Here is a 13,097-nt window from a genome sequence, read left to right as displayed (position 1 = left end):
ATATTTTTGTGTGATGATTCTTATGTGAGATGGATCTTTCTAATATTTCTGCCTGATGAAAGTTGCAATCAGTTGCATATTTTCTTGGCACCTTATTATGTGATATCTGTTTGGGGACCTTTCTAATATGTGCTAGCTTTCTGCTGATTCTAGGGAGGAACTCCAGCCACAATGGTGGTCCACGGCGCCATGGCCGTCCTCCTCGGCAGGAGGAGTGTGTGCCGCGGAGACGGTCGGATCTGTCCAGCCCCCGCGCTGCTGTTCGTCCACCCTAGAGGTCTGTTCCCGCGTCCTCGCCTCCATACTCTGAATTTCTATGCTCGCGTCCTCAGTCTCCGTTCTGCTCTTTTTGAAGTACTAATGCTCATATTTTACAATTTGGTTCCACAGCTTTCAGTTACGGGATCTTGATGAAAATGTTTCAGCTAATGCATTTTGTCTGTGTGAACTATATTGAATCTGCAAAGCCTCTTTTGTGTTCAGAGAAATTCACACTCTGCATTAGTTGCAAAAGGTACTGATTTTGATCATAACAATTATAGTTGCCGTTCAAGCAGTAGCGGATCTGGCAACCTCACGGTCATCTAATTCAGAATTCACCTCCTATCCTCAAAGCTTAGCTTAGTAAATATTATTTATTTTTTGGTTTAAATTATTTTCCTCATATGACACAAAATGCTTGAAGCCTTCTTTTAGCTCACACTTGTATACTAACTGAACTTATCTGGCTGTAAAAAGAGTTCAGAGCGAAGCACGCCAACATCTTCGCTGCACTGAACGGGCTCTACATCCTCCGGTTGGCCTATTTTATCTCATTTTCTTGTTTCCCTGTATGAAATACTGCTATGCTACATTTGATATACTTTTGTAACTAGACATTTCATCCATTTTACATTTTGGAAATACTTCTATTGCTTAGTTTCTAATTGTCCTCTCAGATCTCTAGCATCATGTTCTAGGATTGCAGTCTGCCCTCTTTTAAAAAAAGCATGTTATATTTAACAACCTGCTGCTATGGTCTACTGAGATGCTGCCTTGTGTGCCTGCTTGTTGGCTTGTTGTCGTGCGTGTGCGTTCGTGCTGCTTGCTCCTGCTGGCTGCGTGTGCATCGGTGTGTGCATACTGAATAGAGCACTTAGTTGGTGTTAAGCTAAAGATAACTTGTGAATAAATAAACAATCGTCTCTATTTTGACACTTGAGAAGGCACGATGAGTATGCAGGGTCCTCCATTCTAATGGATTTTTTTTAATCCCAAGAGCCGACAATATTCTAAATTTTACTGTGCTAATATAGCACAAACGTTAGTGACAGTCTCACAGAATGAAACTGGTCGGAGTTCTGGTACAATTGAAAACTAGATAACCTTGAAAATGGTCATCTTGAGTTTAGCTAGAAAACCAAGTTTCTGATTTACGCGAACATACTAGAAATAACATTAATGTGTTAGGCGTCAGATAAGCCAAAGTTGATGTATGATAATGATGATAATCAATAATGCTTAGCTGTAATTTCAGAAGAAGAAAAGAGCATTCATTAGTTTCTAAAATTCTTTGGGTGTTATCTTCTGTTACAAGTCCAGAAAAAGAAGCTCGGAAAGGGAATTGTTTAAGGGTGGATAGAAGGCATGGATTATTTTGGCAAGTAGAGAAACAGTTGATGTAACACTTTGAAGGTCCATTTCCATATAAAAAGGCCACGGAATGCATAAAACATGAACATTTGTAATCATGCTCAGAGACGCTAGGCTACAAATATTGCTATCCATGGATTAGTAACGTTAATCATTGTATGGTCCAAAGTGATTCCAGCTTAGAGGAATTGGATTTTTATGATCTTTCATAATAAATGTTGTACTTACAGAACTTGATTGATAATAGGACCTGCATTTTAAATGGATGTGAGTTACATTCAGAACTCCATTATCATGTTGCATCCCATTGGTAATTTTGGGGAAAATGTATCCTGGTTACTACGCTGATCACTCAGGCATGCTCGCACCGGCAGTCTTGAGTGGCGAGACAAACGATGGAGTCATGGGAAGGTAAGAGGAATCTGCCAGTATCCTTGTGTGTGTGTCCTTGTTGATGCCACTTCCTCCCTGACCTCAGTTTTTTTGTTGTGCATCATGTTCTTTCCTTGAGAGAGCTTATTTATTGCTTCAATTTTATTGGTTTGTGCTTAGATAATTCCTCTAGCTGTGTAGTTTTTCACAATCATACGACCTTTAGAATGCTAAAATCTTCACACCCACTAGTAGAAAAAGGGTCTTTACTCCCGGTTCATAAGGGCCTTTAGTCCCGGTTCAAGCCTCCCCCTTTAGTCCCGGTTCTTACACGAACCGGGACTAAAGGCCGTCCACATGGCCGCAGCCTGGAGCTCCACCTTTAGTCCCGGTTGGTGTTTTAATTTTTTTTTTTTGATTTTCAAATTTCTGAATTATTTTAACCTCTAATCTCTAATCACCCCTCATCACTGCTCAATTTAACCTCTAATCTCTAATCACCCCTCATCATCTAACTTCCCGGACGGTCACCCATCCTCTCACTACTCCAGCCTGAGCACGCTTAACTTCCGGGTTCTATTCTCCCTCGTTTCCAAGTCTGCACTTGTTGTTTTTCTGACAATAGTAAGATGTCAATCCTATTAACCCTCAGGAATTTAGCTTGAGCATGAAGTCACACATTTCACTGTTTGAGTTTGAAACTATTGTTCTAAAAAACAATAATTATTTAGTAACATTAATATTTCTTGAATAAGTAGTTTGACCACAGTTTGACCAGATTTGACCAAAATTCAAAAAAAATGAAATAATTATTTAGTAACACTAATATTTCTTGAATAATTAGTTTGACCATTGTTTGACCACAGTTTGACGACAGTTTGACCAGATTTGACCAAAATTCAAAAAAACTAAAATAATTATTTAGTAACACTAATATTCTTGAATAATTATTTAGTAACACTAATACTTCTTGAATAAGTAGTTTGACCATAGTTTGACCAGATTTAACAAAAATTCAAAAAAAAGAAATTTGAGCATAACTTTTTTTCCTTTTAGAATTTGAGGATTCTAAAAAATTTCAAATAGGCCGTAGGCGGTCAAAATCGGATGCGGATTTTCGTGCTGAACATTTTGATATATTATACGTTTTCTTCTGACATCGTATGCAAAAGTTATAGCCGTTTTACATTTTCCCTACACTTTTTGCAAAACATGTCCAAATTTAAGTTTTTAAATTTTCCTAACTAGTACATGTAGTAACATAACTACATCTGGAAGGATTTTAATTTTTGAAGTTTTTATCATTTTCTTTTGCTTTTTACAAAACCGAAAAGGCGATCCACATGGGGGGGGGGGGGGTAGAGTTTGAAAATGAGCCCTTTAGTCCCGGTTTGAGACACGAACCGGGACTAAAGGGCATGGCACCCTTTAGTCCCGGTTCGTGTCTCGCCCTTTAGTCCCGGTTCGTGTCTCAAACCGGGACTAAAGCACCCTTTAGTCCCGTTCGTGTCTCAAACCGGGACTAAAGGTCTAATCTTTAGTCCCGGTTTGAGACACGGACCGGGACTAAAGGGTGCCATGCCCTTTAGTCCAGGTTCGTGTCTCAAACCGGGACTAAAGGGCTCAGGTGAACCGAGACTAATGCCTTAGCCGCACGAACCGGGACCAATGCTCACATTAGTCCCGGTTCGTGACTGAACCGGGACTAATGTTAATATTGCCCTGTGACCAAAGCCCTGTTTTCTACTAGTGACCTTTGCTTCTGTAGTTTCGCCGAACTGAACTTCTCTAAATAACACCAACCAGAGTTTATTCTTAGATGTTTTTTTGTAATTTAAAATTGCTCAGATTTATTAATCCACCATTTCAATGCTGTTTATAGAGGCAAAATGATTGTATTTATATGACTGGTTAATAGAAAATCTAGACAGTTATGTCAGACCTTTATCTTGACATTTGCCTTTCATAAATCTACTAAACCTTTTTTTTACTTGATCTTCTGTGCAGCTATGGTTATTGGGCCTCAATAATCTGAATTCCTAAGTAATTATAACAACAAAAGTTTTATTTTCTTAGGTATACCATTGTTGTTTTGCTGAATGAATAACAAGGTAGTCCAGTAGAATTGTAACTTGTGAGCCCTGCAAATAGTCCCTACAGAGTAGGTTTATAGAAGGTTTGTTGAAAGATTTATTGTGGGTTGTGTTACTTGCCAAACAAGTGTTATGCTCAAGTCAGACCCTTTGGTGGCTTCCCTTGTTAAATGATGTGCAAAGAATTTTATTGCTTAGTGTAATTAATAAGTGCTTGGATTATTTTGCAGTGAAAATGTTTGTGATTTTCCCTCTTCCTTCTCTTGTTAGATCATATCACCTTAACTATACAAAGTAATTTGTGAAGATATATGTTCCTTAATTTGATTGCAGCGACCATAATAAAATAATTGTAGAAACCTGTAGTGTATTGGTCTCTTTTCTCCTAATTGTCTATATATTCTACATCTGGTAGATCAAGGATCTCTCGTCATTTGATTTTCTTAGGGTTGCTTCGTGCTATTTCTCTACACCTAGGTTGGGGAATTTTGTTTCTAATGCTCCTGAAAACTAAGAATTTGGTACAAAATGAAACCATTCTGCATTTGGATCTGCGCTATAGATAATTGGTTTATTGAAATTCCTCTAGGTCATTAACAGTGGTGGTATTTGTCCTTATCGGAACCATTGTTTTGATTTCATGGCCTCTTGTATCTATGTGTCCCTCTTGTATGTATTTTTATTTTCTAATCTGCGTTTAAGAAAAGAACTGTATTTGTTTTTTTATAAAATCAGGTCAAATTACTCCACTTTGAATTAAAGTTCCAACCATACATACTTATTTTGTCTGCAGAAGATAGATATTTATTACCACCATAGATGCATGTGAATACGCCTTAAGATCTCAACAGAAGTAAGGTTAAATGATTACCTATCTTGTGATCTTCTGTTATGAGAACAGCGGTATCTCTGTCCACTGTGCACGTTTCTCCCAAACTATTGAGTTAGTTTATTCAAATGACAGAGCGCACAGGTTCCTTCGGGTATCTAAATAGATTTGGGAAGCTTTTGTTCTGAAAAAGTCTGCCTGATTAAACAAACTCTAGAGGCTAATGGATTCAAACACGGAAATAAACAGACAATTTCACAGACCGTACATCGCAGGCCAATCGAAACAGAGAGAGCCAGAGAGAGAGAGGGAGGGACAGAGGGAGAGAGGTTTATTCACACACTGTCAATCCAATTTTTTTGTAATTATTGTTATGTGCATATATTTTATTTCTTCTTTGGTTTAGGGAACATAGAAATGCAGGAGCTATTAGCCATGCTCATGTTAATTTCTGTTATGAACATGACAGTTGAATTCGATAGGGTTAAATTTGTTCCCCCAAGGTGGTGCGGGTTTCGGGGTTTCAAGGGCGTGAAATGGCATGGAAGACAGAGATGGCAGCAGCCTGCATCCTCGAGTAATGCTTGCTAAAGGGGTGTCATATTTCATTTCCTCAAATTCAGATCCCCTCATCTTATTCCCCATGTTATTTTCAGATTGGAGTTGCCTCTTGGGGAGTAGCAGGTTGCTGAAATGACGACCAGGGTGGATGCCCAAAGTTACAGGTTTTGATTCTTTATGTTTCTTTTTTGAATTTATTTTTCTATTGCTACAGTCTGATCATAACCAGATTATGTAATGACCACTTATAGTTCTAAAAAATTCCCATGAATTTACTTCAATCCAAAGAGAGGCCTTAATTTCGTAGTACGATTATAAACCGACAATAGTTACGGATCAAATAAAAGTGTTGCTTGAAAGAGAATTGCATGAGATGTTCTTGTTCTTGGCTCTAATCCAGTGGTATGGCTGTGATCAACAGTAATCTTTTTGCTTATTAGACTGGCAATATGCATTAGATATATAGTTTAGTTAACTTCTTATCTGCCACACTGCAGAAATATCTACCTGGGAGGAGGCGCCGAAATTTAGAGGCACACGGGAGATGCTAGAGGATGATAAGAAAGATGAGGAGAAAGCTTAGGTTTAGTTCTTTAATAATTTTTGTTCTTTTTTTAGAGTTCCTGAGAATTAGTTGCAGACAATGTTGTGATGCTCCAATAGTATAGTGCAATATCCTACGATGACAACTATAAATGTCACACTCTATTTGTTAGGATATTCTATTCATGCTATATTCATTGTTAGTTTTGTCTTCATCCTACTATTTATGGATATTTCCTTTATCGCCTCCACTGGACATGAGTAACCCGTGGCATTTTCCATGCTTTTCTTCTATATAGTGGAGGTTTCTTTCATCAGAGCAAACTGGTTCCACAGAGGTTTCATTAGAGCTAACTTTGTGTTTTATCATCTTGGAACCGTTACTATTTGCTTAGAGGAAAGACGAAGCAACATCTACTTTTAATTGGAATAATTATGCAAGAAGACATTCAATTTACTATATCACATAATCATTTTTTCTGTGTTAAGTAATAAGTATAAACCACAACTTGTGCAGAAAACACAAACTTTAACAAAGGGTACCGAGCAATTAAGGGTGCCCCATCAGGCATTTTTTCACTTAAGATGGAACAGAATAACTGTCATGGTGTTCTGTTCATATTTGAACTTTACTAAAGATATGTTACAATTCATGCCTGCGGTTCAATATCTACTACCTGAAATCCGCTTTCTACCTTGGTTATCGAGTACACATATAAAGTGTGCTTTTAATGCTATATTAAATTCATGCCTGTAGTCCAATATCAATTGCCTGAATTCTGCTTTCTACCCATGGTTATTAAGTACATACACATGCTTTATTGTTTATTAGATTCTGGACTGTAGGTCTGCTACTTAATGATGCACCCCCTGCTGATAAGAAAATTTATTCGGTCTGATAAGATAATATACTGAACAGATGAATGGCAGGATCAGTAAGCTTTCTTCTTGATTATGGTTTCTTCTGCATTCTCAATGTTTCATATATCTACCTGGGAATTTTGTTTTGTTAGTTTTTATAGTATCATTGGTAGAGAGGATGTCTTTCCGAATATAGTTTTAAATTCTGGATATTTTTTCATACAAGAATTCCAAATATAGTAATGGTCCTTGCTGGGAACAATGCTGTCATATAAGGGGAAACTTTAGAAGTTCAACGACCATAATTTAAATCATATGCAGCTTGTTTTCTTCCTTGTTGTTTTATTGCATTAAAGATATTTAGAATTTTGACTGTCTAAAAATGCAGAGCATATATTGTGCGGCTTTAGCTCCCCATTCTGTTTTTCTCCCAGAGAATGGTTTATGTCTAAATTGGTGCCATTTGCAGGCTTTATTTTGCACGAGTTTGTTCTGGATGTAGTTTTCTAGGCGTATTGATCATCTCCCATGCTTTAACCGAACGAGTTAGTCGTATATGTCTAATAATCGTTTTCACACACATCTGGTCAATAGAATTAAGCGAACCATCTTTGTATTCTATAGTGATTTTGGGAGGAGCCACATGTGGAGAAGTTGGCCGCAAGGATCAACACTTGCAATGACCTTAAAAATACATATGAAGTTTTCAATTTAGTAATTTACACCACATGACTGTCATTCACTTGCAGGCCTGATGTGGTGTGATCTTGTTGATTCATATGGCAGATTGTTACGGGATCAGAGGACTTAGCTGAAAGCAGGCTTGAGACTGCTGAAAAAGTGTTGGTGTGATTCAGTGATCCCAGTAATTCTTCTGATATCAGTGTTATTCGAGGCTCTTAATTTCAGACATATTCCAGTAATTAACTATTGACTATAGAATATTTTATTATTGACTAGGATGCCTGGTTGGGTATAACCGAATATAGAATGAGCTTGTGTACAAGCCGCTCGTGGCATAGAGGCTTGAGAAATACGATGGATTGCATTTAGTTTCTCTTTACTGTAATTTTTTGTGTTGCCTTCAAGAAGCTTAAGAGATGAGCTTTGTATTTTGTTGCAGATATGGCACTTGTGTGTACCATGGCTTCATTGCATATTGACTTTAACAAATATATGAAAGAGAGCTGTTTCTAACCTGCTACGCAACAAGGATTGCAACGCTTTGCGGTCTCCTAGGCTGTTGAGGGGAATGGAGGAAACTGAAGGCGCTAACAACTCCTGTTTGAAGGTCATCACGGACTATATCCTGGAAACTGAAAATTTGTTGGAAAAGATCTATTATGATGCTATAGAAGTTCCAGATAAGGATCTTCTCCCCTTCTGCGTTGGGTCTGAAAGCAAGGGCATGTACTATAAAATGTATGAAATATATTATTTTCTCTTCTACGTTTGTTGAATGAATTGCTACGAAGTTTATGTTGACATATTTGTTTGTTCTTTTCTTTTTAAGAATCAGTTATTTTTGTAAGCACCACTGAGCCTACCTTGCAGACCATCTTGGTGTTTTTAGCAACAACAGTGAACATGTTTGTCCTCTTTTTCAACTTCTTTTCAACAATCAATAGCACAAATAGATATGCTTTTACCTATATAACCTCTGTTGTTGTTCCTCATCGATCTATTAATGATGCCACCCTTATCTATAATTATCTGTTTTTACTACTTTCTCTATTTCAAACATCAAGTACTCACCAACAACAACAAATATGCTAAGCAAGGAAGAGGCATGCCCTACCTGGCCGCGTCCACCTTCCACTCAAGGAATATAGCATTATCATTCAAGGAGAAACAGTAATCATGAATAGAGACAGTAACCAGCAGTAAGTACTCATTATTTCAATCTGTCACTGAGTTTTCCTATCACCACTCTTACAATACTTGGCTTGCTGCCGGCCTTTGCGCCATTGGCGCAACGGGTCATCTAGTGTTACAAATAATGAAGGTATTTCCATCCCGCAAAAAAAGAAGCTTTTTCCACCATTAAAAAAAATTGTATTTCCAATGTAACTAACGACTCAAACTATGACTGAAATCTGAAAATGAATGACATTGGTTACATCTTAATAAACTGTTCATAATCTCCAAATCGTCTATTTATTATTTATTTTTGAAAAAAATGACAACACTGGCTTCTGCATCGTTACGATGCACACAACCAACAACCGTTTATTATTTACCAGTTTGCTTGTGTCAAGCCAGCAGCACCTCCTGGATAAGCCTATCAACATTGCGCATGGACCTTCCGTCATGCTGCGCTGAGGCAACGGCGCTCTCCTGGAGCTTTAGCGCACGTCGTCGCATCTCTTGCCCCTTCTCCCCCTCCATGGCCTCCCGCAGAATGGCCTTGACCTCGGTTCTCGTCACCTCTTCCCCAATCTCCATCCCGATGCCCCACTCCGTGCACTTGTACCGGCAATTGGTCTGCTGCTCCGTGAAGAAGGGCCAGCAAACCATCGGCACACCGCCGCAGATGCCTTCCAACGACGAGTTCCACCCGGAGTGTGTGAGAAACACCCCTACGGCCTCGTGCTCCAGCACCTTCTCCTGCGGGCACCATGTTGAGAGCATGCTTCGCCCCTCCGTCGCCGCGGAGACCTCCAGCGGAAGTACGGCGTTGTCGTGGCCCTTGACAAGGTCAGGCCGTACGTTCCACAAGAAGGTGTAGCCGCTATTGGCCAGCCCCCAGGCGAATTCCAACAAATGCTCATTTGACATCACCGTGATGCTCCCAAAATTGACATACACCACTGAGCGCGGCGGCTGGTCGTCGAGCCACCGGAGAGGTGCGTCCTGTTCCTTCCAAAGATTGGAGCGGATGCCAAGGAGAGGGCTGTCCTCCGGCACGTTGTTGCGAACTGTCAGATGGAGCGGTCCCACCGTGTAGATGGGCGGTAGGAACTTAGACATGGCATCGAGCAGGGGCGCGTCGAGCTCGTCAAAGGTGTTGATGATCACCGCCGACGCCTGCGACATGGCGGTCGTCTCATGGATGAAGAAGTTGAACATGATGTCATCAGCGTCCGTGGTGCGCACGAAGCTCGGGAGGTCACGCAACCGCAGGTCCTTGGGCATCGACGGTATCCAGTTTATGATCGTGTCCAAGTATCCATTGGTCAACTGCGCCTCTTCTACACCAACAAGAAGTTAATTACAGTAAGTATGTTTCAACTAATTTAAGTTCTTCTGATGCAATAAACCGAGGAATGCAGAACAACATACTACACCAAAAACATGTTCAACCCAGGAGAGAGACCACACAACATGTTGTTGCTAGTTGAAGAAAGCTCTTTTCTTTTTATGGAAATGTGACAGTAGGAGACTTTTTACGGTAGAGACATGCGTGCATACCTTTGAGAGGGAAGAGGCCACGGTCGACGAGACCCTTGTAGTAGCAGTAGCCCATGAAACCACAGGCGCTGGGGGCCCAGAACGTGGCGCAGCGGAGGCCGAGCTCGCGCGCGGCAACAAGGGCGAAACACATGGTGCCATCGGCCACCACGCAGGTCACAGGCGGCAGCGCGCCGCCGGAGGTCCCGGCCTCCTCGTTGAGCTTGATGATGAGCTCCTTGAGCCTGGGGAGGCAGGTGGTCATGGTAGAGTAGGACAGTGCAGCGGTGTCCTGCGTGGCCTCGCGGTCGGACGGCGGAAGGCCGTCGGCGATGGCATCGAACCGGAACGCGGGCAGGCCACGTAGCTTGTCGGCAGACTGGGAGCGCAGAAGGCGGCGGTGGTTGAACTCGTTGTTGACGAAGGTGACGTGGAAGCCCCTGGTGTGGAGCAGCTTGGCCAGCTTCAGCATCGGCGTGATGTGGCCCTGCGCCGGGTAGGGGATCATCACGGCGTGCGGCCGCTCTACTGCCGCCAACGACCCCATCCCCACGCCTTGCTCTCAAAATGCCTCACCTGCTCGCTGCTTCACTTGGCTCTCTCGTTCACAAGTCGCAACGTTGTGGGTGTGGTTGTGCCCGTCTGCTCCCGACATGTTGGTATATATATAGTATAAAAACCACACGGTATGGGTGACAACTAGCTTTGAAATGAAATAAAATTGTGAGAATCAAATAAAAACAAGTCACAACGTGCCCACCAGCAGCTGAAGATGCTAATTTGATCTTGGAAGGATTAATTAATTGGCTACTTGTGTCGGTTCTCTAGTTTATACTTGTTGTGGAGCATGAATCATGTGGACCGAGATCACAATAGTTTGACTTGAAGAATGTTGTGTGATCTGGAAGCACATTACGCTGCAAGCATCACATTCTACTCTTTTTTCATTCTTTTCGAAAAGTGATTCTTTATATATTGGCTTAAGATAGTTCTCTTTAGTTATTATTGTAATTGTGGAGCATGCAACACGAGGCCTCTGCGCACACGCTAAGGACGCGACGTGTTCCCTTTTCAGCAAGCTCACAGGTTTGCATGCCTGTATGTGAGGTGTCATTCAGAGAAATGAAACTGGCGCAGAAAAAGAACAAAAGTGAAAACAAAAAGGAAATGGGAAGATAAAGTCAACGTAAAACCTGCACCAAGGAACAGAAAAAAAAAAGCTTCACATGCGCGTGTGCAAAAATATATTGAAGACCCGTAAAAGAAAATAAAAATGGGGAAAATGTGCATCAAGGAACGGAAAACATAAAAAAGCAGAAGGGAAAATCCAAAAAATCTATGCGTAAAATATGATGGTTATTGAGTCGATTCAGACTAAAAATTAGCAAAACCTTAAAATATAACTAGCAGAGAGACATACTACCTGTATAAACTAATATAAGACGTTTTAGATCACTTATCTAAACGTTTTAGTGATCTAGACGATTTAGTGATATAAAAAGTCTTATATGTATTAGTTTACAAATAAAGTACGTCTTTGGGTAGCTACATTTAGGGTTGAAAATCAAACCTTCCGAGGCCAGGGAAACTAGATCCTGTCCACCGAGCTATCGGAAGCACTGGCCAAGCTCGAGCACTTCCATATGGTCTAGTATGTCGCACCCGCACCCTCCCACCGGCGCCTTCACCAAGGGCATGGATGGCTGTAGGCCTCCTCCGTCTCAGCGTCTAGGTTGGATCTAAATGGGATACCGCTAGACTGTTTCTCTCTCTAGTTCTTGCATTGTATTTTTCCGTGTTGGTTCCATTGAGTGTTGTATTACAGCTAGATAGGTCGTGGATGCCTTGGAGTTGTAGTCTACTTCGTCACTGGATCGATGGATCACCCCGAAGAAAATTCTCATGGCTGGTAGGTATAACCTATCTGCAGGAGTCAGCGAGCTTCACCGCCATCTTCTTTCTCTTCTGCTGGGTTGATTGTCTGTGAGAACATCGTTACCTATACCCAGAAATCATGATTTGGAATCGGATCGGAGCTCTCATGGTAGGATTGTAAATCGTAGAATCTTAACTATCAGAATCGTTAAAGCGTAGATACTACTAACCAAAACTGTGGAATCGGAGTGGTTAGTTTCGATTGTAATAGAATCGATATTCTATCAACCTTGCATGTAGCTTCATAGTGTTCCTGGGCATGCTTGTGCACAACGAAAAAATGTTGTGTAGCACGTTCCCCTATAGGAAGCCCTGTCAATGCATCATTAGGCGCTTGTCGATCCTACATGGAGAGTTACCGTGCAAGAGTTCTCTGGCTTTCAGCATACTACGATGTGACATGTGAGCTAAGCTTCAAACCTCACACAACGCCCTTAACTACTTTGAAGTGGAAGAGGAACTAGTCATATCTCCCGCACCTCAAAATAGACCTAACTAATGCTGGTGTTCATGAGTAATATACCCTAGCATCATACTTGACGCATGCCATGTTTCCTTGTTTCTCTTCGATGTTGGGCTCAATATATACCCTCTCATATTTCACCATCAATGTTTAAACAATCTGTTTAGCTCTCCGACCGCTTGCTCAAAATCAGAATGGAACTTAATTTTATCAACCAAGATTCATCTATTAAGCCAGATATCATATATCTACATCTTTTTGTTGGCACGGCACCAGTTGAGATATTAGAGGAAACTGGCCAGCTGATATACTCCGTTCGAGAGCACCACACTATGCTCGACAAGTTAGATGGGAGGTAGTCTCATTCAAATGCTGCTCAGTTGGACGGTTTCAAGATAAATTCGTCTTCCCCAGGAGC

General features: G+C 40.9%; 1 protein-coding gene and 1 long non-coding RNA gene across 3 annotated transcripts; one reads left to right on the top strand and one right to left on the bottom strand.

Moving 5' to 3' along the window:
* The first annotated feature begins 3,629 nt into the window (after window positions 1-3,629).
* LOC109732460 (uncharacterized) lies at window positions 3,630-8,419 on the top strand. 2 transcript variants are annotated; one of them, XR_006667290.2, is made up of 4 exons: window positions 3,630-5,503; window positions 5,583-5,651; window positions 5,985-7,756; window positions 8,015-8,419. It is a non-coding gene; the product is annotated as an uncharacterized lncRNA (long non-coding RNA). The 2 variants fall into 2 exon arrangements; XR_012189021.1 differs by having other exon boundaries at window positions 5,985-8,419.
* A 639-nt stretch (window positions 8,420-9,058) lies between these two features.
* On the bottom strand, window positions 9,059-10,884 carry LOC109732459 (7-deoxyloganetin glucosyltransferase-like). The gene is made up of 2 exons (XM_020291637.2): window positions 10,303-10,884; window positions 9,059-10,082 (listed from the first exon to the last, which is right to left on the bottom strand). The coding sequence occupies exons 1-2, from the start codon at window positions 10,826-10,828 to the stop codon at window positions 9,145-9,147; spliced, it is 1,464 nt and encodes a 487-aa protein (XP_020147226.1). The 5' UTR covers window positions 10,829-10,884; the 3' UTR covers window positions 9,059-9,144.
* Window positions 10,885-13,097: the final 2,213 nt, after the last annotated feature.

This window comes from Aegilops tauschii, chromosome 7 (genome assembly GCF_002575655.3).
Source record: "Aegilops tauschii subsp. strangulata cultivar AL8/78 chromosome 7, Aet v6.0, whole genome shotgun sequence".
In the NCBI taxonomy this organism is placed as follows: domain Eukaryota; kingdom Viridiplantae; phylum Streptophyta; class Magnoliopsida; order Poales; family Poaceae; genus Aegilops; species Aegilops tauschii.
Note: the sequence above shows the minus strand (reverse complement) of the source record. Positions and strands in the feature narration are given on the sequence as shown.

Coding starts and splice junctions, on each gene's coding strand:
- LOC109732459 (XM_020291637.2), bottom strand. CDS start 10,828: ATGGGGTCGTTGGCGGCAGTAGAGCGGCCGCACGCCGTGATGATCCCC. Junction 10,083..10,302: donor TGGCCTCTTCCCTCTCAAAG/GTATGCACGCAT, acceptor TTGTTGGTGTAG/AAGAGGCGCAGTTGACCAAT.